Here is a 25,702-nt window from a genome sequence, read left to right as displayed (position 1 = left end):
TATTTCGTGTAGGCCTTGTATGATTGGATATGATAATGTTCGTCTCTAAAGTATTTAAATAGAATGTCAACTAGATACCCTTGACGCAGTCCGGCCATACATGCCTACGAGAGCGTCACGGCAGTTGTGCATAGCTACATGATACATGGAAGTACTTACTTTAGAGCCATCGCTACCATAGACAAAGAAGCAGCAGCGTATTGCTCCTCGCAACGACTGGATGGCATCCACTATTGCCGCTACTGATGTGATGAATTAAAATGTGATTGCATTTATTTACGCTGACTAATTAAATTCATGTAAAAGTTTATTACGTATTGCGAAATGCATGCAATTATATTTTGCTCAATTTGTTTTACATACTTCATATGTAAAACAAATTGATCATTGAAGTATTAATTTAATGGAATACAAACATGAAGGTTTTTAAGGAGTGCCATGGATTCACCTCAAAAGTCGTGACCACAAAGCTCAAAACATTTAATTTCGACACAAATCTGAAATGTAGTCCAATCATTCTCAACGATCACACTAATTCGACGTTGATGCTGATTTCCTGCAACTTGATTGGCTAACTGTAAATACTTATGCCGATTCTACTGTACATAGGTTGTCGATTCATTCTCCGCGTCGCTCCAGTTTAGAATAAACACAACAATACTGGGATTTGAAGTCATGGCCAAAACTTGGTCAAAAACAGTGTCAATAATTGATGCATTACCTTACTTGATTCGTGATCTGGGTTTTGATTGGTCGATCGATTGTCTGTCGATTTGGTGCTGCTCATTCGATTGAGCACCCCACTCCCATTTCGAATCGTCACCATGAACCATTCAACGACTTGAACAGCGACGTGAACACAAAGTGGCGTCTCTCCATTATTAATTGTCGCTCACTTCCAGTGATGCTGTATATACTACTATTGGCACGTAGTAGTAGTACTAATTTGAATGTTGGCATCATCACCAACCCACGTGTTACTGTTCATTTCGTTCAGGATGTGCATAGTACCGCCTAACTTGCCCGTCGAAGCGCTTTGTGCCGTCCACTGAGGAAACTCAGCACTTCTTGACGGGCATATCGATGTCCGTTGTCGGCTGCGTCGTACATCAAGCTCAACGCTCGGCCGTACTCGTCGGGGTTTGCTTGGTCTAGGAGCATGTCCGCCACCATGTACGTGGCATACGAAAACCTGCCTTGGTTCATGGCCCGCTCGAACAGCGCAAAGGCCAATTCGTCACTGGCAGGCAGCGATGGAGCGGCGGCGCCAGTGTAATGCAGCACAGCCAATTCGTAATCTGCTTGGGGGTGTCCAAGTTGGCTGGCCCGCTGCAGGTAGGCCACTCCACGAGCGTAGTCTTGGTCTACCCCAAAGCCTTCAACGAGGCACACGCCAGCTGCGACAATGCCATCCACGAACCCGTCGTCGGCTAGCGAAGTATACATGCGAAAGCCAGCTTCCGGGTCGATGGAATTGAACACGAGCAACGTGGCCAAGTCAAACCGGTTCTGGAAACAGGTATCATTCGTAGGCTGTGACTGCTTGCAAAGCGACTTCACTTTGGCCTCTAGAGATGCTTGTTGGGCCACAGGAGGGTGGTAACTTGGCCATACCCGCGAAGGCAGCGTGCGCCAGTTGTCTTCATCCTTGATCCACCGCTCACGCATTTTGGCCTCGAAGCTGCGGATTCGCTTGAGCTCATTATCGAGCGTCGGAAGCTTCTCCATGAGTGCCGACGAATGTCCTGTGAACAAGCAACATGCCGCCATGGCCGCGCGGGCGAGCACTCGTCGTTCCATTATTGCCTTGGTGAGTGGCACAAAATCAAAACGTCATGTTTGGTGCACCAATCGGTGCTCATCCGGATAATAGGTCCAAAGTGCACACTATATCAGGTTTCACACACTATTTAATATTCAACTGTTGCGACAGTTACAGAAAATCCACACTACCTGGTACACATGTCGAGCATCCGAGGGCTGCTCCAGCGCAAGCAAGATGGCTCAGCCGTGCCTAATACCAACGGGGATATGAACGAACATGACGGACAGAAACAAGAAGGAGACGGCGTCGACGACGATTCGGTCAAGCCAACGGAGCAAAAGAAGAAGGGTGGGTTTGGGTTTGGGTCGTTGGTCGCTCCCAAATTTATGACTGGCCTGAAGAACTTGAACCCGCTAAAGAACTTCAGCAAAAAGAGTGAGGCAAAGCCAGGGACCAGGGCACCCCCGCCCCCGCTCAAGCAAATCGTTTGGCTGTTTGGTCCGAAGCATCGCGCCGAGCTGTGGCAAGTGTGTCCGTTTTTGCCGTTGAACGCCCTTGGCTGCCTCGCGCAAGTCAACGAAGCAGCCAACGAGCACATGATTGCGTACTTTCGATCCCCTCTTCTCACAGTCCAACACGTCCTCTCCACGCGGTACATATACACACAATATTATGCCATGATCGTTGCCGTCATGTTCATACTCACGATATAGCGATACTACCTTTGTAGATTTCTCGTGTTTCAAACACTACTGCGCGACCACACGTTGTCGCGAAACCGAGTGGCCACCGACTATGACATTCCGTCGCTCGTGTTGGCGTACCTTCCCATGAAAGAGCAAGTCCACATGTCCCAAGTTTGCCGTCGACTGGCGGGCATCTACGCCAAAGCGTGTGGTTTGCACTTGTGCGGGCGCCACCAACTTGCAGCATTTTTGCGAGGCTACGACGTCGAAAGCAAAGCGTTTTGGACGGTGCGGGCTCGGTATGGTCGCATTCGACACCTCAGTTGCGGTAGGTTCAACATGGGAGGAATCGAAAAATGAATGGCTGACGTTTGTCGTTGATCTTGTGGCAGCGTACGTTACGGCCACGCAGCTCGTGCTGGTGACGTGGCTGCTTCTCCACGACTGCTTTCCCAACGTGACGTCCATTTCGTTCTCGCACGTGACTATGGAAGGAGGCCAGACGTCCGCCATCGACTTGGCCACAAGTTTAGTCACCATGCTCGAGCACATGGGCAAAGGCCAACTCGACTCGATCGTGCTGCGAGGTAGCCGTGCTTCAAGATGAACCACAGGAGTGGCTGACAAGGGCGTTGTAGGAATCCCCTGGACGGACCCTGCCTATGCAATCTTAGTCGACCATCTGTACTTTCACCCTTTAACGAACCTCAAACACTTGGACTTGGCGGGTACCTCTCGTGTTCCTGCCCGTTGAATCGTGTGACTGAGTCCTCGATGTATTCCGTTGCGTAGACAGCCCCCTCCCTCACGTGACGTGGGTCCGCATGACGCCCAGCTTTGTTCGAGATCACTTTGCCCACTTGACGTCGTTCGATGTTCAAAGTGAGAATCAGATTATTGACATATCATTTCTGCCAATACTGTGTACATAGATAGATATATGTAATCTCATGGCAATCGTTGGACATATGTTCCAGACACTGCGCTGACGAGCGAAAGTTTCCCAGCGCTCCTGCACGTGTTAGCGCATATGCCGCACTTGATGCACTTGAACATCTCACGCAACGAGTTGGCCATTGGCGCCTGGAAAGACCTAGCGGCGCACATGCTGCTCGACCCCGCCGTCAGTGTCTTTCACACGTTGCGATCGTTTGACTGCAGTGGTACGACTTGTATAGCCAACCTCTACATTGCTATCAAGTACATAACTGCATGTATTTGCTATGAATTCGTACCTTTTTACGGCTATAGGGTGCAGTTACAACATCGAGGGCATGCTCGTGTTTATGGACGCCTTGTGGCAATGCACGTGTCCTCATTTATCGCATCTCAACGTGTCTGGTACGACGACAATCCTCTTACAACAACTTGTTGTTTCCATTTCAATTCACCAATTAGCTCATTGGATGACATATCGGAATAGGCAATGTCATAACGAAGGACGCCATTGTGGGGCTCAGTCGAGCGTTTGTACATGAAACGGTGCCGAGTTTGAGTCACTTGAACCTCGCCTGTGGGTCTCACGTATCGTATATATAACCAACCCTTTGATTAACGTTCGAGTGACTGATCGTAGCAACGGCCCTGACCTCCGAGTGCATCCAAATGCTCAGTGCGGGGTTCACAGGTCGCCTCTTTTACCACACAAGCAAGAAAATCCACCACGACATGCCGGGCCAGTCCCTATCGTATTTGAACCTCACTGGTGCGTTTGCACGTACATGTATATAAATATTGAGTACTCCTGATATTGCAATCACCACAGGAAACGTCATTGGCAAAGGCGTAGAGTTCCTTTTAGCTGCTTTGAAAGCTCACGCGCTTGCATCCATCGACCAGCTTGTCTTGGCCAGTACAATTATGCCATCGTCACATCCATCTGTGGCGGGCTACAGTGTAATTATATCTACACAATCGTGTTTTCATTAGAAACGCACCTTGGAACGAGCGAGTTTGACTTATTAGCTCAAACATTTCAACACGATTGCTGCCCCCAATTGACGTCGTTGGATTTGTCAGGTAATACAGTAGAATTTGCTTGATCATACTGTTTTTGGTTATTTCATTCGTCGGTTGCACGTTTACACTACTTGTGACCTAGATAACCAAGCCAAAGGAGAAGGACTGACGCGCTTTTGCTACTTTTTCAGCACTCCCGCCGCCGCCCGCGTCCGTCACTTGGACCTGAGCCGTACAACACGTCGACATTTTGTGATTTGATATCATGTTTGTAGACAATTTACTCGACACGTATTCGATCCATCGTTTGTCCGAAACGTTACGTCGCAGCCAGTGCATTCGTCTGCACACACTCAACGTCGCGCGCAATTATAAGCTGGAGTTTCAAACGTTGTACCATTTCAACGAGGTGGGTGGCTCGTTCTGCCTGCCACTTGCTCAGCTACTCCTTCTAGACGGTGCGGTCGGGGGCGTGTCCGTCGCTCCGGTGCTTGCAAATCGGCGGTATTCCTTGTTGCCCTGTACACAATATGCTCATTGTTATGTGGATAGATGCGGTCACTCCGGACGCAGGGCATCGTATGGTCCAGCGATTGAACCAGACGGCGTCCTCCTTGGATGTGGTAATACCATTCATTCGACTTATATTGGTGTATTTTTGAGGAAAATATATTATTTCAACTAGGCGACGCAACGCGACTGCATGCGCGATGCCAAGCGGCTGGCGTTCACAAAACAAAGCGAACTGGACGCCATAGCGACTGACGTGCGGACCAAGATGAAATGTGCGATCCGCCGCGAGCTGTACGACCGCCTCGAGGCCGATGCCGCCAGCGCCAACCTCCGCGTGCATCCAGTCAAGCATACCACAAAAACCAAGCTCGCCATCCACCGCAAGATTCAGCAAGAGATTCTAGACACCGTCGGCCGTTAAATAAAATGGGATTGCCTTCGTGTGTGTGCAAATACTAGTACATACTAGTTAGCAAGGGAGAGTAGTATTATGAATGCTAACATCATCTCAAATGTGGAATGGTCTTGGTCCGATACTGGCCCTGCCACGCCGCGTACGTGTCGAGAAGGAGCATATCTGTTGAGGCTGTCAAACGTGACGACGACGACGAAGACGCTGGGGTGGTGGCGGTGGAAAGTGGGCGGTCGTGGGGAAACGTTGCAGGATTGTTTGAATGGGATGATGCACACGATTCAACTCTCCGTGCACACGCAGTCGCCGCAGACCGAAAGGTCGCGTGTGCCCAGAGTTTTCTGGCGATGGACGGTACCCCCGCGCTCTCCACGGCGGCGACGAAGGCTTCGGCGTCCGTCGCGTCATTGAATGCCCCGCCACACGTGGCACTTCGCCAGGGGGGTGCATTTGGATCGTACCCGGGGCATAGAATCCGCAGTTTGAGGCTGGCCACATCTTGTTGTTCCTGTTTCGATGACATGAACGACGACCGCCTTGCAAGTGGTTTGCCCTTGTGCCGTTTTGTTTTCACTGACGGGGTCTTCAATCCCCCGACGTCGTGGTCGTCAATTGGATCTGTCGCCGTAGTCGGGCAACTCGGGAGCCCTCGAGGGGCTTTGGGCAGAAACAAAGTTTGCATCAAGCCCTGTACAAACAGCTGCGCCATGACCGCTGCCTTGTCTCGAGTCCACTTGGCCCGACGCTCGACCGCCAGCTTCTCGCGACTCGTGAGTGTATGTGGCGGTCTGTAGCACACCTAGACACGACGACGTCAAGCCGAAGTTGGACGGGGAGGGTCGTACGTTGTACGTGGCCGCGGGGTGGTTGTCGGCTAGCTTGGCGTCCCGCGTGCACCACATGGGCTTGTACCTGACCAGCCGGCGCCGTTCGCTTTCGGCCTCCAACTGCGACCGACACAAGTCTTTTAGCAGAGCGCTGGTCATGTCAAACGATAGGGTCTTGTCGCGCACCCGGGTGACGCGGAACGCATCGAACGAAATGCTCTCCTGGATGTTGTTCAAGCTGGATAGCCGTGTATGCAGTTTGCGGAGGTTGGGACGGTGGCGCAGGAGCTTTTGATCCTCGTGCACCTCAAGCTCATCGATCACTTGTTGCTTGGAAAACAAGTCGAGCTCCAAAATGCCCTCGTCGGCGCTCTGCCGTCGAAGCCGGGTAAACACTGACTTGAGAAGCAACACATCGTACGCGAGTGCGTCTTCGGCACTTCGCCACTCGACGTCGTGCGGCATGCCCATACGTGAAACTGTTCACAGTCCGAAACGTCGCGGCAGTTTCACCGACTGATGTCATTCATGTCGCCAATAGTGGACATGCGAAGGCATTTCCAGCAATCAGTGGCCCTCACTTCATGCTACCACAGCTACAACGGATGGGCGGTTGATGGATTGAATGTGGTGGTTGGTTGTGTGAATCAAGCGTGCAAACCCATGGGAACAAGGCCAGGATGATGATTTTACCTCAGGTTCACATTCGCGCATCTCGAGGCAATGCATTAATGCATTTCACTTAAAATCGCGATGGGTTTACAGCGAGACCGAGGATTCGGGGGTGTGAGAACCTATTTTTGGAATCACAAGGATTGAGTGCCAAGTTGCTGGAATTCGCAGGACACGATGAGTCTGTCCAAACGCACTCGTCGGCCAGTGGCGTCCCGGCCGTCGATGGCTCGTCCTTCTGTTCCGTTCACCGGCACGCTCACTTGTTACTCTGTGGCATTTATCGGTATGCCCTGCTATCGGCGTCGTCGTCATCACTTACCCCCCTCCAACGTTACTTAGACAAACCCGACTTGGAATTTGGGGACAAAGTAATCCTTCCGCCAGTATTGTATATCTAGAATATGTCTTACGCCCCCCACGCAAAAACTCACGTTGCGACTAGAAAGTGCTACTGGAAATCCAATGCCTCAAGATTCCACTGCCTCTCTTGTTCAAAGTACGAGTGTTTTCGCAAGGGGATTGTAGCTCTCATGACAAAGTAGCTGTCAGTTCCAGCTTCAAAGACCTCGTCCGAGAGTTATCATTACTGTGGAGTGCTAGAATTCAGCGCCCCCGCAGGCCAGGTACTTGTGTACCACCATTCATTCATATGAACATTCTAAAGCGAAATCTCCTTTTGGTGAATGGACGTAGATGTATGCGCCGTATTGGATGATGCAGCAGCTGGGGGTCGACGAAGGGGGCACAGTGCACTTGGAAAGTGCACTTTCCGTACGACCGGTCGACACATTCCCATTGTGCTTGACGTAGCCATAGATTCCCAAGGGTTTGTTTTGCCAGCTGCAGCCAGATCAAATGGACTTTTTAGACATCGCAGCGACCGTTGGCCCAAAGGTACAGTGTGCTTTTAACTCAGAAATAGGATATATGACTGGTGTTTGCTTAGGTTTTACTCGAGTCGGCCATGCGCCGGTATTCATGTTTGAGTGTGGATGGGTGCATTGTGATTGAATATGGCGATCAAAAGTAAGTGTGATTATTCCAGTTGTATTGTTCATACATTGGGAAATACTCGTATGTAGGTATTTTCTCAAAGTGCTCCAAGTCAAGCCCACGCCCGTGGTGCATTTATTTGGCGACGTGGATTTGGAAGTGGATTTCAAAGCCCCTGACGTAAGTAAATGGATATTTGGTTAATAGTGTAGCGATAAATGCGTAGAATGTGGACCCCCGACGCCCCAACTCTGCCCGTCCAACCGGCAGCCACGAGCTCTGCCCCTCACACTCCTTCAACACAGCGCCAGCCCCAACAGTGGACAACAACACTAGGTATACAACACCCATTGGACCCTATAGACACTTTAATCGCGTGATGAATCGTTGCAGCGCTGCCACGTCATATGGACGTCGGCTGGCGGACGGGGGGTTTGTATCCTCCACGGCCCCCCACTCCAGCTCGAACCCCTCCTTCGATGCCTCGATCCCAACGACGTCAGTGCCCAGAAACCTATCGTTAAAAGCGGCCCAAATCAAAGCCAAGAAGCAAACCGAAGGCCTCGATCCGGCCAAATTCAAAGCCATCAAAGCGTTTGCAACTCCAGGCCAATCTATCGCCCCACCACCTTCATCTCCGTCCTTGTCATCAATCGCCCCCTACGCACAAGACAACCAAGCGGACCATCGTTCCACCGCTCTTGTTCCCCCCACAGTCCCCCTTCCGACCGCACCCGGAGCCCCCACGACGTCGCCGCCTAGTTCGTCATGTCCGTTTTGTCTCGCAGACGTCCCCCCGGCCCACGTTGACTTGCACATGTTGCGCTGTAAGCAGCACACTGCATACCATCGCGTACGGCACTGTCGATACAAATATGTATACATGGCTTTTCCAACAACCCCACCTTTTTTGTGTGTCTAGTTTGCGTGTACCACTTGCAACGCAAAAGTGCTGCAAACTGACGCACAAGAGCATGTACATTGCCACAAGGTAGAGCAAACTCCATGAGTTCCAGTGTCAGAAGATGCCACTTTTACAATGAGAATCCAGTGCGACTTTGTCGGGGCAGCTGACACCGTGGTGATGCACACAAACGAGTTTCATGTGTCCGTGCGATGTACTTGTGGCGCGTCGATGGCGGCGGACGCGTTGTCCGCGCACAAATGCACGGCATGTCCCCTCACGTTCATGCCGGTATCAAGTCTAATGCGTCCTACCCAAGGCAATTGACCATGGGAGTACTACAATGTAGTGTGCGCTGTGTTCCCTATCGTTTCAACGCCACAAATTCGACGCGCACTACTCTGTCTGCTCCAACCGAACCCAGCAATGCGAGGTCTTTGTCAATGTCCATTCCCTTTAAATCGTAGTCACTCGGGTTTTCAACTGTTTTGTGGGATGTTTAGGTGTGCAACAAGTACGTGAACGTGGTGTCGTACGCACAACACTGCGACCAGTGCGCGGACCTGCCATCTGTCGCCAGTCATGCAAAATCCCCCCCCACCGAAATGCCTTGTACGAATCCTTGTGAATCACCCACTTCGAAGGACATAACAAGTCCAGTGGACGACGACAACACTGCGACAATGTATCGGTGCCCATACTGCACCGACGCCACGTTTCCAAACATGTTTGCGCTGGACCGGCACACTGAGTCCCAGTGTCCCATTGCCAAGTAATATACCTACACCTACCTACTCTACACTTTAGTTCTTGGTCCTCGTATTATATAACTTGGTCGTGGGTGTACGAGTAGTTTGAACAGTGCCAAGGACGCGCCAATCTTACGTGGCAAGCTCAGACGCAAGGCGGATTTACAAAAACCCACCGCAGTGTCCAAGGCTGGCGGCGAGCGCATTGGGCAGCCGAAACAATCGCCACCACGACGACGACGACTCCTTGGCACGCCCAGCAATAACCAGCAGCAGACGCTGCCACGTACTGGGTCCAATGAATTGCGTGGCAGCCACAACAATAGAATGGGCGAGACGGTCCTTCAAGGCAGCACCGTGGGGCTACATGCGTCCAAAACCAGTAGACTCAACCAAGTCGAGGCGCTGATAGGACGGAAGCCATCGTCGGTGGCACGACCGACCAAGCGATAATATATTTCGTACACAATTACTACTGCAGTACTACCTCATGCTATTCACGACAGTTCGACATCAGACCGCTCGTGTATTCGCTGCAGCCCCGAAACGAGTTGAAAGCGGCTGTTTGATATCGTCATCTTGTGATATCTCGGGTGTACTAGCAGCACCCGACTACCGGTACTCGGAGTTCCAATTCATAATAGGAACAGTAGGAGCGCAAGTTAAAAGATATCCACCACCTCGTCAGTCATTGCCGATGATTTCATTCGTTATTATTTATCGCAATTTATCCCTTCGTTCCTTTTGCTCGTCACTGTACAGTGTACCACTACTTGACATACAAACCAACCACTTTCTCCGGGGTGAGAGCCTGTTGTTATTCCAACGTAAACTCGGTCATTTCCAAGTTGACCAGCGCCATGAGGGCTTCCTTGAGCAACTCCCTCGTCGGGTAAATCGGCAAGTCGATGCGATTGAAGCACGAGTGCGCCTTGGGGAAGACGCCGCGGGTGTAGGGCACGGCCTTGAGTGAGAACGGGCACAGCTTGCCGTCGTAGCTCGTGAGGCCCTTGAAGCCCTGCAGGGGTACGCGGGACGATCCCGTCGCGAAGCGCAGCAGCTTGGCGCGGTCGTCGGCAGTCAGTTCGTGCTCGAGGATGTCCCAGAACCACTTGATGCACTTGGACGAACGTAACGCCGACGACACACTTGTGGACGCCTGCCAGTCGGCCACATCAATGTGCGAGTACCCACATACTAACAGCTCGAGTTCTTTGTGGTCGAACGGCATGAGCAGTTCGTATGGCACGACCTAGTAGTAATAGGTAGTAAAGTTGTAGCCATAGTATTAGTCAAGACACGCGTCAATGCAAACACACCACGTTCACGTTGAACTAGTAATACTAGCTACGAATGTTCGCTGTTTCATGTACTAGCACAGTTGATCTGCTATATGCAATATCAAATAACGTGAACAGTATCATTGTATATATAATTCCAACTCAGTACTACACTCGAATCAAGTCCACAAATCAAATACATGATATCAATCGTTCAGAGGCACTTTCATAGCACGCAACGGAAACGTACGACAACTATATTCGGTCGTACATATGAATATGAATGAATGATATATATATATATAATGTATTTGTGTACCTCGTACAATCCGCGCACCAACGCCGACACTTGGGGCTGAATGCGATCAAACAGCAAGTATGACACCATTTTCTCGATATACTCGTGCCGGTTGTCGAGTGTTACGGGGATGTGGCGGCCATTCGGAATCAAATCCACCACATCGTGGGACGGCGTGTCCACGGTGACGCTAAAGTCGAGCGCTAGGTCATCGACGTTGTCGGTGTCGCGGATGTACACGAGGCTGTTGTACGTGTTCAGGTCAAGGTGCCACACGTCTTCAAAGGCGAGGGGGGTCCCCAGGAGCACCTTGAAGAGGGGGGCGCAGAGGTGGAACGGCAGTACTTGGCCGTCCACGATGGCCCTGCCGAGTACACGCCCGATAGCGTGATAATGGCGCAGGTGGTTGGGGTTGGCTGACGACGCCGCCGCCGGGTTGATGAAGTAAGACTGCTCCGCCTTGTTGGCCGGTACAAACAGTCCCCGGTCCGCGGCAAACAGTGACACCGTCAGCAGCGAGTACCACTCGCGGAGGACGCCGCCGGCGTCGATGCCGCTCTCGCCCAGCAACTCGATGCGGGTCATGGTGCAGAGATGGGTGGGTCGCAGCAGCAGGACGATTTCCAGTGATTCGTCAAAGATCTTGTCGCGGTAGACTTGCATTTTCGAGTAGTTCTTGTACGAATGCGAGATTTGGGTGAGCAGCCATGCGTATTTAAGGGAAAAACTCTGGTCCGTCAAGTCGTGCAGGTGTGGCAGCCACCACGACGGCAATATGTCGCCTGTCACGGCCGTGCCGGCCAAGTGCAGGGCCAACGGCTGCAAATGCAACACATTGCTGGGGTGGGCATCCGAGTTGCTGTCGAACTCGGGCGGTGGAGTGGCGGGGAGGACGACGTAGTGGGGCCCTTGGTGCACTGGCTTTGCCGCTTCGTGCCAGTACGTCCGACCGTCGACGGCATCGAGTCGACGTTGCCACTGCTTTCTCGCGCTATTTTCAGAGAGTGTTGTCGAAAGGTTCTTGCTTGTATTGGCGCCATATATATATATATATATAACAGTATTCAAAACACATAGAGTGTAGTGTATAGACACTACACAACCAATGAAGAGTTCGTTACCGAGCACTTTTTTGCCTGGTATTCATGTCCACCAACGCCAGTTCTGTGCCTACATAAGAGGACATCGATGAAAATATATTAGAGCACCCTTAATAGAATACTAAAGTAAAGACAACACAATGAAAATATATTCAATCCTTGCATATATATATATATATATATCGAATATGACATTCCTACCTCGTTTCGTGTCGCAGAGGCCACAACACTGGCGATCGTCGGGGCTGTGAAAGTAACAAATGGCACATTGCCATTTCAAGGCTTCGAGAGCTCTACAAGGCCAGCTCTTGTGAGCCACCCATTTTCCATGCATCTGAGACAAGGGGTGGGTGGCTTACATGTCCTCCATGTCTTCCCGGCGCAGGCCATGCAGATACTGGAGCGGACTAGAGCACATGCATTAGTATGTTGTAGTGCGCCACGTATTACTCTTCTTGGCCGGCGAGGCGATCGTAGTGCCGCCACTTTGTCCAGTACATCACCGCCGCCCCGACGAACGCCAGCACCACCACCACAGAGTCCACGGTTACTGCATGACATACACATCATGATACTGCCCTGTCGTGGCCAATGGACGTACACAGTTTCATTCTGACTTGTTCAATCATCTTGTTGCGTGTGTCGTCGTTGTCCATGTCGCTGGACGATTGCGTGTCCATGTCGTTGGAGGGTGTGGCGGTAGATGACGGAGCACCCGTGGCCGACCGCAGTTTCTCGAGCAAGCGCCGACGATAGTCGTACGGTGCATGCCGCATCTTTTTACTTCGAGATGACGGAGGAGCCTTGCCATACGATGAACTCGCTCCTACATCCACCGGTGCCACGTTTTCGGCAAAGGAACCGAACGAGAGTGGCGTGACAACGGGACGAGTGGACGGGAGATGCCGAGGGGTGTCCTCATGGGCGTCGACTCTTCCTTGACTTGCCGACACCAAGCTAAAGAGCGCCGCGATGGCTGCGACAGTCCATGCCGGATGGAACACACGCATCGTGTCAAGCAATGCAATTGAGCACATTGAGCACGGAATATCTCCCCAAACAATTTGGCACCAATGTGGTTGGTGGATTGGTGAGATATGTTCGAGAAAAATGCATATTAACGTTACATCAATATAGTAGGTATTGGTCGACTACTCCTCTGTACTCCTGGAACACGTTGGGATTCAGCAACCAATGTGAGTTGCGACCTGTTGTTTGAACAACCAATTAGATTGATGGAAAGATGGTTACTGTATGGCTACCGAGGAGCGATCGCCATGTCACAAGGACTTTTTATACATCAGTCGATTTTAGCACGTGGACAAAAATAAGCAATGGAAATTATTGTGAATTCGCTACTACGTAGTATAAACTTCCAAAATTCGCGTGGTTTGTCCAATTAATACTGAATCACGCTGGCGTTCTGATTGGTTGGATATACTTGTCCTTTCTGTAAGAGCCAATCAGTTCCACTCAAAATTGGATTAGCCAATAGCGCCGATTCGTGTGATTCGATTCGACAGAGAGAAATTTGTACCGAACTTATTCTTGATGATTGGATGCAATGATTCCATTGCATCCAATAACGTGAGTTAAAAAATGGTTAGAAATGTTGGATTGGTAGGAATTGTCATGTTTGATATTGGACGTTTTGATGGGAATAGAAAATGTTGCAACTCAAATGAAATGGGTAGTGTTATTGTCATGCTTGATTTTGCACGTTTTGGTGGGAATCGAACAATGCAACTCATTAATGACGCTTACTCGACTGCTAATGCTTCGCCACCTTGTTGACGCATGATGCCATAGATACTCATATTTCAACATCATGCGATTCATCGACACATGAACGCATGATGTTAAGCTATCGCTCGCTTGTCGTAGAGAAGTTTGTGTCGCTGTAGTTTGAGCCTATGTAATCGGGTTAATCGAAGTGGAGAATTGGTGACATACCTTGTTGAAATTATCGCTCGAACTCATGTCGTAAGGATTAACAGTTAAGGTCGAATGGCGGGCTAGGAGGGGAGCTGCCTTAGTATGCGGGTTTTGACTGTCAGATGTACGTGTAGTCTATTGTCACTACGTATGAGTGTTTTGGATCGTGGCATACTTAATGTACCTTGCCCAAGGGAATGGTATATCGGCTAGGTCGTTGTTCGTTGTTACACGCCATTTGTGTGTTGCTTGTACCATGCTTTGTCGTTGGGGTTACTGGGGGCTGCTGTTTTCCATCGAATGCTATCGCGTAGGGCGGTGTGTGCTGTCGGGGTGTGCTGTCGGGATTCATGTCTGTATTATGGTAGAGCTTCTGCGAACATGTTCCGTGGTCTTCACTGTCCATGTTAAGGCCATTGCCAATCCGCGTGCAGTACAGTGCGCGCCACGTGGATACTACACCCCTGTTTTATCAATGAGGCGATGGCATTTGTGCTCTGTTGCTGCCACACGGCGGATAAATTCAAGTGACAGCTAAAGCTAGATCGTTTGACACAAGATGCAGTCCAATCTAATAAATACTGAGCAAATTATGACATGAAACAGGAATTTGGGGTGCGACATTTGGATAGGACACCCCAAAAGTTAACAACGAAATCTGTCCTCAAAGCACCAAATTGTGTATTTACAGTTAATACTTTGTTTTGCCTCCTTTGGCTTGGATAACACACAGCGCTTTGGCATCGACCTGATCAGCTCCTGCAAGGCGATTTCCGACTTCCCGTAATTTGAAAATGCGGCCCAAATCATGCAACTGCCACCGCCGCTGTGCGGGGTAAAAAACTGGTCTTTTTCGTGGCGAAGGTCGTGCCAGTAGTACTGGAAACCATCTGGACCGTCGAGGTTGAACTTCGTTTCGTCTGACCACACCACGATGTCCCAGTCAGTTGGATTGGTGAGGTTGTCTTCGGCGTACTTGAGTCTTGCGTCTTTGTGGCGTTGTTGAAGCTTCGGTGCATGCTGACGCTTGGTGTATTGTAGGAAATCGGCTTGGTTCAAGATGCGTTGGTACGTGCGGAGCAACACTTCCAACGGCAGGTATGCCTTGAGCTGCCTGGCTGAGCATCCTGTCGTCGAGGCGTTCTTGACGATTTGACGGCGTGCCCGTTCTGACACTTTCGTGGACTTTTGACTTACATATTGGGTCCCGTAGGTCTCGGGTGACCGTATAAAGCTTGCTACCACGTTTCTGGAGCGGCCAAGGGTGGCGACAATGCGTTTGGTCGACCATCCAGCCTTCGAAAACGCTAAGGCACTGCCTTGCTCGTACTCGGTGAGTTGGCCGGCTCTTCCCATGGCAGTTGTAAACTGAGGTGTCCTATCCAGTTGTCGAACCTCAAATTCAATTTTCGCGGCATAACTCGGCCAGTGTTGGTTATTTTGACCTGAAACAAGCGCCAAACAACCGGACCAATCAAATGCGTTCGTGTGGTATATTTTGTTTCTCTTGACGTGCATTTTATCTCACGTTGCCTCTATGCAACCAGGGTGTCCTATCCACATGGCGCGCACTGTATGGTGTATTACTGTACTTGACATTGTGATTGTCGTGGTTAAGGGGTAGGCATACATATGTTGTCATATTGGAATGGGAATTGCCATAATTGTCTCAATTGTCGTAGAACGAGTATTTTGTCCAACATTGATGTCATTTAAGTCCAAGGATAGGGTGGATGGAATCGGCATCTGAGTACTCCGTATAGTGAAGCTCGTTTAAAATGGGATGGTGTTAGAGAGCGGGCATTGTCGTGGGCCAACATGAACTTGCAGGAGACAGTATTGAACTTACGTGCATGACGTTTTCATATCATACTTGAGATCGTGGCATGGAATTGGGATGAAGTGCGATGGGCACAAACGCTTAGTTTTCGCTTGGCTGTGGGGCTGTCGTCCAAGCAGTTACCATTCCCAATATAATAATCGTAGGTTATTATATAATCATAATACTACTGGGGGCGTTTGATTGCGTTTTGAATCATCGACTTGTTGTACTAAAAGTCTGACACACGATAACATGGATGTTTCATATATTCATTCAATGCAGTGTTAAAAACTTCTGGAACGCAATAGCGATTTCTTTTTCTTCTTTGCAATATCCACATCAGGTACGCTTGTTCCTCAACCTTGATGGCGTTCGCGCTGTGGGCTGCGCCATGAGCATCACTGCCAGTAGTAGTGCCATCCTCGTCATCACTGCTGGCCACGGCTTCACGACCCTCGACCGAATCCAAACTGATGCAACTCCCAGAAACACCCGATTGTGGCACAGTTCGTTCGTCGAGTGAGCCTTGAGATTCACTGGACTCCGTAGTCGAGGTATCATTGTCCGTTAAGTTGTAATCGGATGAATGTTGGTCTTCTTGGTGGGTTGACATTGGCGGGGCTGTCGTAGATGGTCTTGGTACAAGTGGTGGAGTCGGCGGCAGTCTTGGGCAGGGTGGGGTCGTACCGGTGGCATCCAGTGATTCAAAGAGCGCGCCGTTTATGTGCCGGGATGCCACGTGTAATTGGTGCATCGTTTGATGTAGACTCAGCCACCGGTTGAGTTGTTGGGTGTAGGAGTTGCTGCAGACGAGTGATGGAGGCAATGCTAGGGCGCTAATATTGTCCGTGAGAGCATTCTCGTGCACAGTGTTATGGACGAGGGGATCGATAAGGAGTGGGCCCCAGGTGGCGATTGCAAGGGTGATGGAGAAGTGCTCGCGGACGTTTTTGGGGAAGTATGATTCGGTGGATGCCATCTTTGGGTAATTATGTGTCTTGAATTGACCGAGTCGATATTTTCATTCTTGAATTTCGAGCATGGCTGAAACAACTCGGTTTCGCCGGCGCCCCAGTCAAGGCGAATGAAGCAGCGTGGAAAAAGAACAGCCAGGCCGTCGTCACTCGTGTACATTTCAAGGACAAATATTGGTAAGATTGTGGCAGTAAGGATAGTTCTAGGAATCTTCGACGTTTACAAGGTGTCCGACAAGGAGAATGTCGACAAACCACAACAGATCAGCGATGGTATTGCGAGGCAAGAGGTGCGCACCGAAGCGAGGAAACAGACGGGAAGTGAGATGGAGGTATTAGTAGAACGCCCTCGCGGAACGGATGCATGAGACTCCCCAGGGTCTTTTCGAGGTCATGACGGGTCCACGGCTTTCCCGCTAGGAGTGATTGGGCATGTGGACTTTTATAGACAAAGACTGGTGTGACCGAGCGTTGCCTTCATCGCAAGTCGGAAGACATTGTTGGCACACGACAATCGATGGCCGACAAAAACATGATCACTGATGTATTTAAAACCCCAGATGGGTCGATGATTACTTGCCATTTTAGGGAGAAGCGTTGCAGGCGATTCTCGTGAGACCTCCCATGAGATGCCATTGCCCAATGCGCAGTAGATATTGGGGCTAACTACCACACCAGCCAAGTCGATACCGAATACTCCTGCTTCTGGGACAGCGAGCCAGAACCCTAGTGGCATCGTGATCGATGTGCTTGGACGGTAACGTTAAGCCAATGCCCTTAACTGTGGTATTTGGCGGGAGTGAGCTCGTATGACATTGATGCGCGTCGTGGCAGACATGATCTTTGGCCATTCAACAAGAGGTAGTTCGTCTTTGTTACTACGTAGTAATACATAAGTTGACGGATTGACCTAGCGGAAATGATAGGTCGTGAATGACGAGGCCGGTTTGAGATAATGGGGCGTCCTTTTTGGGGACAAGACTGAGAGGGCTGAAAACTTTCAGCCCTCTCAGTCTTGTCCTGATCGCACCAGAGGGGTAAGATGGCCTCGCCAAGGAAAACGTAGCCGCGGGAGCCCTGACCTTTCTGTAGTAGCCGTAGCAGCATTGTCATGGTTGCGGGGGGGGGGCTCGAGGCGACGTGGTGGAGGGGAGGCTTAAGGACCGATGAAGCCGTGAGTTGTGATGTCCACAAGGAGTGAGCCGTGGGTTTGTTGGGCCGGGGACCGGAATTCGATTCTCAACAATCCAGACATATGAGGTCTGCTGGAGAAAGTTCACACTGTTACAGTGGCTGACGTAATTAAACTAATTTACTCAGAAGAGCATAGAACTGTAGGCAGATAGGAGGAAGAAAGCATCGAGGACGTCAAACGCATTCAATTGGCTTGAGCACACTGGAGGTGGAGCGGACGGGATTCTGGCACTGAGGTCGAAACATTCCGTGGTTTAACAGCGGTGTCATCGTTCCACCGACTGCCAGAACCGAGAGAAAGGCCATACAGGGTACGTGAATATGCCGAGAAGAGGGGGAATCCGATTCACGGGTCGCATGAAAGGCGACTCATGAGTTCTATTGGAGCGAGGTGGACCAGAGTTGGCGAGGTTATGGTATGGTGAACTGGCGCGGTGTGACAGTGGGATTGGAGGTGAATTTGCGGGGGATTTGTCACCTGAGAGCCATCGGTCAATAGCGCCTCGGCGAATATTTGCAAGCGTAGTTATGACCGTGCAGTTGTGCATGAGAAGCTCTTTAGCCAACACTAACAATGGTGACGGCGGGAAGAAGGTAACTTCTATTGCAGAAATCCATCGATGTGCAGTAACGACTGTATTTGTTGGCGACGAAACGTGGTAGCACTGGTGGACCACATGACAATGTGTCACCGGAGCTGGAACTTGCGCAGTTAACTTGAGATTACTCGTTGAAAACGAATTGTAAAAGGATTGATCCTACAATTCTGAGGTTCAAAGTACATTGCCACACACTAAACGGCACTAGCAACTTGGACTCCACAACATGCATAAGGACAGGGGTCTTGGTCAAATGCGACGACACGTGGTAGCACTGGTGGACCACATGACAATGTGTCACCAGAGCTGGAACTTGCGCAGTCAACTTGAGATTACTCATTGAAAACGAATTGTAAAAGGATTGATCCTACAAATCTGAGGTTTACAGTACATTGCCACACACTAAACGGCACTATCAACTTGGTCTCCACAACATGCATAAGTACAGGGGTCGTGGTGAAATGTTAGGTTTTCTCCTAAACAGGGCCTCTCTCGCGGCAGCAAGTCGGTACTGCCAAGCGTTGCTCGAGGATGACCACGCGCTTGGAGTTGACTTTGGACGTTATATTACATGTTGTATTACGGGTGGCTCGATTTTCCTGCTACGCAAGTCGCCTCTGCGATCGTTGCCCAGAGAAGGCCTGTGTCCCTACCCGCCGACCTTCTCACCTTCACCGATCACGCCACGGGAGAAATTCGGCCGATGACTCTTTGGCATGTCATCGATTTTGCTTTTATGATCGGCGCCGAAAACACGTACATATCAGTCCCATCGTCCGCTTGGTACATTATACTGTGATGACCCATTTCGTATTCGAGTTCTCCACGTAAATCTTTGGTGCAACCTACGACAACTTTAATGGATGTGAGCTTCCCCACGACTTGTTCGTATGTAAATAGGTCATCTTGGACAACCCACCTAACGGAAATCAAAATATTAACTTACATATAAGAAGATAATTTTATCGCTGACAACAAATTTATAACTGGCAAAACTGATTTCGTTGGTAAAATGTTCTTAACTAACAGTACGCTCTGTAAGCTTACTAATGTTATCAGTCCATTTCGCCTACTACTAGTCTATACTGTACTAGTATTTCCTACGAATGTCAATTTTTGTGCTTTGCAATTTATTTGGAAGTCATATTTATCATTTCGATTTTTGTCAAATATTATTATGGGTCGCAATGATAATAATCTGCGGACAATAGGACTGGCATGTCAACTATTACAATAACGTTATAAGGACTGATGCATGCAAGTGTTGAACCCGCAATCATTGCATTCATTACCAGCAAACAAATATTGGCTACTCCGAGTCCTACAACACCGTTCTACTCACAGATAGTGGGCTCAAGTTGGTATTTTAAAGTCAGCTGATAGAGCTGATTGTGAATAACAACACTCAACCCAGAATTGTAGTTTCAAACTGCAATTCAGGGCAGTGATTGATAAATCTGGGTGCGTCGACGTTCTATCTCGGCTGAATGAAACTTCATCGTACTTAAATCTGTTATGTTAATCTGCGGAATTGAGTTCGATTATTCCAAATACTAGTGAGTTGCAAAGCACAGTACAGTAAGGAATGGTATGGAACGTTACTGTGACAATCAAAATAATCGCGATAATTTACGAAGGGAACTCCAATTGTACTTACAAGGCGGCATACTAGCTAGCTATTGAATAGGTTGATTAAACAACGTCATCGTCATCGTCATCATCGTCGTCATCGTCATCATCGTCGTCATCGTCATCATCGTCAGTCTTGGCATCCTGTTCGTCACGATCAAAGTCTTCCGGTTGCATGACTCCAAGCCCCACCTTGTGGTGCGTGGCAAGTCCGAGCTTGTTGCCCCATGTGTGCGGGGCGCCGCCAATGTGTCTGACGATGTCCTTGCGAGGGGCCTGCGCGAGCGATGGGATGTCTCTTTCGAACGACCCTTCGTCCGCATACACCGCTGTCCCTTCGTCGTACTGACCTGCATCTTGATCGTCATACTGAGGACCGAACTGCTCGTCGTACTGGGTCATATCTTGCATGTCTTGTTCGTCATACTGAGGACCGAACTGGTCGTCGTACTGAGATTCATCTAGCTCGTTATACTGAGGAGCATACAGAGCCGCGTCTTGCTCGTTTTGTTCGTCATACTGAGGTGCGTATCCCTGCTCGTCGTACTGAGGTGCGTACTGCTCGTCGTACTGCTCGTCGTACTGTTCGTCGAATTCAGGAACGTCTTGCTCGTCGTAGATGTCTTGTTCGTCGGCCAGTCCGTTGCTGTAGTCATTGTAGTACTTAATTTCTCTTTCTGCAAACGGGTCGGCCAAGTCATCGTTGGCAACGTACGCGAGCTCTTGGTCGGCGTACCCTCGGAAGGATCGGAGGTCGCGACGACCTTCCGAGGTGCTGCTGGAAGCCATAGCCAGCGCGGCAAAGACGAACGGAGCACACACACGCATCAGTCGACAGCAACTCCAAGAATGACCTCGCTCATGACTTGCATGCTTATCGATCGTCGGTCGGTTGTTAATTGTACGCAAATTCGGATCATGACTTGGAGTTTGTAAGGACAGGTTGTAGTTCGACGTCGTCAAATTGTAGTTCACCGTAAATCCAACGAATCGAACTGCTGTATTTTGCAAATTGCACCGAATATTAGCCAATCCAATTGGAGAATTGTCGGTTTTTCTTCAAGGAGTAGAATCGAAAAAAGTATGGCGATGTCTGAAAATGTAAAAATACCTGCGGGCTCGTGTCGAACGAAACGTTGTCGCAGCACATCTGAGGATGCACACATCGGGGTTTATGGCAATAATTATTGCTACAAATGTATCATCCCTGCGGAGCCCCGAACCCCCCGTTTCTTGTGAGGATGTAAGCTGTAAGCTTACAGTTCTGTCCTACTGTACTAGTAGTAATACGTGAGACATACAAACTTGACAATCAAAATCATCCCGTTAATTTACGAATCAGGTTACTCGCCATTGGAGTCAGCTGCTTCAACAACGTCATCATCGTCATCGTCATCATCGTCATCGTCATCATCGTCGTCATCGTCATCGTCGTCATCGTCATCATCGTCGTCATCGTCGGACTTCTTGGACACGTCTGATTCGACCGTCTCGTCGTCTGGAACTTCAGTGGCATCCGATTCCGCAGCCGGTTCCGTGTTCGTTTTGGGCGCCGCGCGAGCCACACCCGCTTGGCCAGCTGCACCACGGGGCTTGACATGACCTCGTCCTGTCTTGCTTGTTTTCACAGGTGTGGCGCCATCAGTAGCACGGCGCGGTTTAGCAGCCCCCTTGCGAACGCCAGCCCCTTTACCGCCCTTTGCTGGCTTTGCAAAGGCTTGGTGACTGCTGCCTCGGCGAGGCTTGACGGCGCCACGAATGCGAACCCCTGCTTTGGCGCTATCCTTGACACGCTTGTTCCCACCACCACCACCAGCATGACGAGGCTTGGCGCGTCCAACTTTCCCCGTGACAGGCTTCTTCGCTCCCTTCACACGTAGCTTGCCACCAGCAGTTCGGCGGAGCTTGATGGCGCCATCATCAACACGAGGACCGACCTTACCGGTCTTTGCAAACGCTTGACGGTTGCTGCGAGGTTTGGCGACTCGGGCTTTGCGAGAACCGGATTTACCGGCAGCGCGGCGGGGCTTGGCGCCTCCACGCTTGCGGGGACCAGCTTTGCCGCCCTGGGGGATGTTGTGAGCGCGATGACGGGACTTCAAGGCACCCACGGCACGAATCTGACGACGACCGATGTCGGCTTGGTCGGCCACATCATCGACGTCGTATTCAGGGACGGTATCGACGCCGTGAAAATCAGCTTCGTCGGCCCATTCTTCGTCTGCTTCGGCGGGCACCCCATATGTGTCGTATTCGCTGAGGTCGAACTCGTCAGTAGAGAGCAATCGCATGACTGGTGAATCTTGGACAAGGAATTGCTGGGCATAGGCCACCGACGCGGCAAATATCAAGGGACCGGAGACGCGCATGATGTTCACCTGGACGCGAATGGGAGAATGAAAGTGCTGCTTGATTGCGATCAGACTATTGTTGTCGAATCGTAGCAATATGGGATACTTTTTTCAACCGTGTTGTGGATCCACATACAAACGACAAGCTAGTTTTATTATATTCGAATTGTACGCCTGTGATTGGTCATTCGTAGTTTTTGCGAATCAATTTATCACATGGTGCAAATGTCCTGAATAGGTTGACGATGTACTACGATGAAATTACTTGAACTACATATCCCATTATATACGTACAGTACTGTAGTTATTGCAGTTACTGGCAACGCGTCGTCAATTGTACAATTGCCACATCGACCACTTGTCATTGAAACGACGAGAATAGTGCGGGTTTATAGACAGTTAAACCTATGGCGTGTTCTGGTGAGCTATACACGGATATATGTTGCCCTAGAAGGACTACAACAATGAATTATACTATTGCAGTGTATAGCAGTAACGTTATACCAACGGTATTATGCATAACAGTAAATTACAACGTCGCAAGTGATTCCTTTCAATCTGACCATGCAATCGGAATGGGCATTCTGATCCCGACGAACCAGATTATGAGCTTCGTTCCCTAGGACATTTAGTCGTCCAAGGGCACACGACATGCCACTGCGCCATTTCACATTATTGCGTTGCTCGGTTGCTTCCGAAGTATTTGCGCTCACAATTACCAATATATATATAAATATGATCGCAATTTGCGAGAAAAGCAAAAGATCGCGAATAGGAGAACGACCCAATCAAAGTCACCTTCATAAAAATACGGGGCTTTAATTGGCTACAGCATATTCACTCTCGCAACTCCGAACCAAAAGGGATGCAGCCGCCTTCGCCGCCATACCACGCGCCGTTCAATGACCTTGCTGGAAGTGACGTCCACGAGGGTCAAGTTGACTTTGTCCTCAAAGTCGAGCAAGTGTACGAACCTAAGTCTTCGCCATTCCTCCATTTGTACCAGTTCCTTTGATATGTGGTCTAGTCGAGGTCTCCTTGTGAAGTTGAATGCCGACGCTGGTGTGTTGTCGTTGGCGCACAACTTTGCATGGATCACAGGAGGAGGTCGCAACCACATTTTCCAAGCCACCGAAGGTACGTTTCTCGCATGTCCTATTCTTGTAACTCTGTGTCAGGTGGAGTGGGCAGCATTTACATCGATGCGACTCGCGTGGTGTTGATCACCAACAACATCGAAGGCCATCGCTTGAAGCTTGAAGAACTCAGTGGTCTTGACTTGGAGGTACTTCGCCATGCTCATCTTTTTGTGTTTCTCATGGTCCTCCAGGTGTTTGAAGAGCCATGGCACATGTGTCAGAGTGTCCAAGCCGTCGCGACTTCCATTGCCAACGGTAGCTCCGTCCAATTCGACACCGACGGTAGTTTCGACAACGCTCTCGCTCCCCTACGTCAAGCGCTCACTCCGCTGGACATCCGACGATTTCGGCAACTCGGCCACGATTGCAGTTCCATTCTGTCGCATGTAAGCCGTACACACACACGTTCGACCTGGCCTGACCGAATGGGCCATTGGCGCCGCGATTTCTCAAGCTTGTGTCGCCCGCGGCATCGACATGGTGTTTCTGCTAAAGGCAGCGGACGACCGAGTCGACGCTATTCGACATCCGCTGCCAACGACCAACGTCCTCCACCACAAAGCCATGCTCGTGCTCTGCGGTCGGCGAGGGGGGCTCATCGCATCGCTGACCCGCATGGTTTACTTTTCCTAAGACACACGCATCCCCGACGACCTCCGCAAGCGCCACGATGCAGTCACGTTTGTCGATGCGGCGGCCCTGGCGGCAACTGCCGCTCCCCTGGCAATCTCCGGCTACGTATTTCGAGCCATCCAAGCTGCGTACACTTCCACCGGGTTTGCCAACGAGTATACGCTGCATCACCAAGGAGGCGGCACAGGCTACAAAAGCCGCGAATGGAAAGCGACCCCCACGTCGGAGGTAGGGGCCGCCCGAGTATTCCCCGTCGAAATTGGACAAGTTTGCACTGGCTTGGTATGTGTAAGTAGGATGGCATCACTCCAAACCAAGCGTTTTTATTGGAATCCGTCGATCGCGGGCACCAAGTCCGAAGACACGGTGTTGCTGGTCGAGGGTGGTGGCCGCATTGAAGTGTTGACGGCTGACGGGGACTGGCCACAGGTCCGCCACACGATGGGCGAAATCACGTACAGTCGCCCGGATATTCTCCATATTCAAGTGGACGCAGCCGGCAATCCATTGCCAAAGTAGTCGTGAAAATTGCGTGGTTTGATTCAGTATTTGAATTGAAATTAAGAAAAGCTTATACATGCAAAGCTCCTGTGGTCGTGGCAACTAGCTGGGGTGAAAGGCGAGGTCGTCATTTGATTCGGTAGTAGTCGTCACCCTTTCGTATTACAGTAGTGTACCATTTTCAAGGCCCGATACATTGCACGCCTGCGTGGACTTAGGCCAAGTTTCAATACTAGTAGATATGGACCAGGTGTTAAGAGTTTACAAAAGAGCTACTGGAGCGCACCGCCTATTGAGGAGCTCAGGAGTGCTATGCAGTCTAGGCCGGTCAATGGATTGTGTGCATTAACCACTGAGCTATAGGACGAGCGATCTTACAACTCTGGGATTAGTTTACTACAAACTATGTAAACCCCGTGATGGCAGTACTCCTTTACCTTACCATAGTGGTTAAAGGCCACCACAAGGACCGATATCTTCACTGCTATGTCGTCAGCCTCGCCTATAACTGCACGGATGTACTGCGCAGATCCAATGTATAGAGGACCGTCGAGACATTCCTCGAATATTGCATTTACCTCGTATACATTCCCTACATTTCGCTGGACTGTATGTGAATTGAACTCCTGATTGTTTGGTAACAGCGTGCACTTCCACGGCATCTTGGGCTATATCCGGCGCAGGCCCACCGAGCACATAATCTCGTTCAAGGAACCTCATGCCATCAAGGCATCGAGCTGCCTTCACCCCTCATCTCTTCGAAC

General features: G+C 50.2%; 8 protein-coding genes across 12 annotated transcripts; 4 read left to right on the top strand and 4 right to left on the bottom strand.

The window, feature by feature from the left end:
* Nucleotides 1-858: 858 nt before the first annotated feature.
* On the bottom strand, nucleotides 859-1,817 carry H257_02178 (hypothetical protein). Its single transcript, XM_009825706.1, has one exon. It carries the CDS (start codon nucleotides 1,798-1,800, stop codon nucleotides 1,015-1,017), a length of 786 nt encoding a protein of 261 aa, XP_009824008.1. The 5' UTR covers nucleotides 1,801-1,817; the 3' UTR covers nucleotides 859-1,014.
* A 132-nt stretch (nucleotides 1,818-1,949) lies between these two features.
* H257_02177 (hypothetical protein) lies at nucleotides 1,950-5,375 on the top strand. Of its 3 annotated transcripts, XM_009825703.1 has the most exons (16): nucleotides 1,950-2,417; nucleotides 2,496-2,779; nucleotides 2,844-3,038; nucleotides 3,090-3,179; nucleotides 3,244-3,333; nucleotides 3,429-3,614; nucleotides 3,703-3,792; nucleotides 3,875-3,964; nucleotides 4,028-4,156; nucleotides 4,217-4,303; nucleotides 4,381-4,470; nucleotides 4,553-4,642; nucleotides 4,686-4,819; nucleotides 4,866-4,914; nucleotides 4,963-5,033; nucleotides 5,096-5,375. In XM_009825703.1, the coding sequence occupies exons 1-16, from the start codon at nucleotides 1,963-1,965 to the stop codon at nucleotides 5,342-5,344; spliced, it is 2,379 nt and encodes a 792-aa protein (XP_009824005.1). In that variant the 5' UTR covers nucleotides 1,950-1,962; the 3' UTR covers nucleotides 5,345-5,375. The 3 variants fall into 3 exon arrangements, with proteins under 3 accessions (XP_009824005.1, XP_009824007.1, XP_009824006.1); XM_009825705.1 differs by having other exon boundaries at nucleotides 4,963-5,375; XM_009825704.1 differs by having other exon boundaries at nucleotides 4,553-4,819; nucleotides 4,963-5,375.
* Nucleotides 5,376-5,391: 16 nt separating this feature from the next.
* On the bottom strand, nucleotides 5,392-6,665 carry H257_02176 (hypothetical protein). The gene is made up of 2 exons (XM_009825702.1): nucleotides 6,181-6,665; nucleotides 5,392-6,134 (listed from the first exon to the last, which is right to left on the bottom strand). Exons 1-2 carry the CDS (start codon nucleotides 6,631-6,633, stop codon nucleotides 5,427-5,429), a joined length of 1,161 nt encoding a protein of 386 aa, XP_009824004.1. The 5' UTR covers nucleotides 6,634-6,665; the 3' UTR covers nucleotides 5,392-5,426.
* Nucleotides 6,666-7,011: 346 nt separating this feature from the next.
* On the top strand, nucleotides 7,012-9,955 carry H257_02175 (the record flags this gene model as incomplete). Of its 2 annotated transcripts, none has more annotated exons than XM_009825701.1 (15): nucleotides 7,012-7,120; nucleotides 7,177-7,205; nucleotides 7,280-7,333; nucleotides 7,380-7,460; nucleotides 7,531-7,608; nucleotides 7,654-7,731; nucleotides 7,784-7,863; nucleotides 7,920-8,010; nucleotides 8,057-8,166; nucleotides 8,224-8,683; nucleotides 8,753-8,821; nucleotides 8,882-9,025; nucleotides 9,084-9,167; nucleotides 9,238-9,506; nucleotides 9,588-9,955. In XM_009825701.1, the coding sequence occupies 15 exons, from the start codon at nucleotides 7,012-7,014 to the stop codon at nucleotides 9,934-9,936; spliced, it is 2,085 nt and encodes a 694-aa protein (XP_009824003.1). In that variant the 3' UTR covers nucleotides 9,937-9,955. The 2 variants fall into 2 exon arrangements, with proteins under 2 accessions (XP_009824003.1, XP_009824002.1); XM_009825700.1 differs by having other exon boundaries at nucleotides 7,177-7,220.
* A 216-nt stretch (nucleotides 9,956-10,171) lies between these two features.
* On the bottom strand, nucleotides 10,172-13,175 carry H257_02174. 2 transcript variants are annotated; one of them, XM_009825698.1, is made up of 7 exons: nucleotides 12,763-13,175; nucleotides 12,612-12,711; nucleotides 12,521-12,568; nucleotides 12,363-12,454; nucleotides 12,183-12,231; nucleotides 11,083-12,052; nucleotides 10,172-10,735 (listed from the first exon to the last, which is right to left on the bottom strand). In XM_009825698.1, the coding sequence occupies exons 1-7, from the start codon at nucleotides 13,169-13,171 to the stop codon at nucleotides 10,301-10,303; spliced, it is 2,103 nt and encodes a 700-aa protein (XP_009824000.1). In that variant the 5' UTR covers nucleotides 13,172-13,175; the 3' UTR covers nucleotides 10,172-10,300. The 2 variants fall into 2 exon arrangements, with proteins under 2 accessions (XP_009824000.1, XP_009824001.1); XM_009825699.1 differs by having other exon boundaries at nucleotides 12,521-12,711.
* A 7,247-nt stretch (nucleotides 13,176-20,422) lies between these two features.
* H257_02173 (hypothetical protein) lies at nucleotides 20,423-21,219 on the top strand. The gene has a single exon (XM_009825697.1). It carries the CDS (start codon nucleotides 20,602-20,604, stop codon nucleotides 20,980-20,982), a length of 381 nt encoding a protein of 126 aa, XP_009823999.1. The 5' UTR covers nucleotides 20,423-20,601; the 3' UTR covers nucleotides 20,983-21,219.
* Nucleotides 21,220-21,657: 438 nt separating this feature from the next.
* Nucleotides 21,658-22,733, bottom strand: H257_02172 (hypothetical protein; the record flags this gene model as incomplete). The annotated part of the gene is made up of 1 exon (XM_009825696.1): nucleotides 21,658-22,733. Exon 1 carries the CDS (start codon nucleotides 22,681-22,683, stop codon nucleotides 21,658-21,660), a length of 1,026 nt encoding a protein of 341 aa, XP_009823998.1. The 5' UTR covers nucleotides 22,684-22,733.
* A 797-nt stretch (nucleotides 22,734-23,530) lies between these two features.
* Nucleotides 23,531-24,956, top strand: H257_02171 (hypothetical protein; the record flags this gene model as incomplete). Its single annotated transcript, XM_009825695.1, has 6 exons — nucleotides 23,531-23,631; nucleotides 23,693-23,802; nucleotides 23,844-23,950; nucleotides 23,996-24,173; nucleotides 24,196-24,384; nucleotides 24,439-24,956. 6 exons carry the CDS (start codon nucleotides 23,531-23,533, stop codon nucleotides 24,954-24,956), a joined length of 1,203 nt encoding a protein of 400 aa, XP_009823997.1.
* Between the last annotated feature and the right edge of the window lie 746 nt (nucleotides 24,957-25,702).

The sequence above is a fragment of the Aphanomyces astaci genome (assembly GCF_000520075.1).
Source record: "Aphanomyces astaci strain APO3 unplaced genomic scaffold supercont1.3, whole genome shotgun sequence".
NCBI lineage: Eukaryota > Oomycota > Saprolegniomycetes > Saprolegniales > Verrucalvaceae > Aphanomyces > Aphanomyces astaci.
This window is presented reverse-complemented; position numbering and strand designations above follow the sequence as displayed.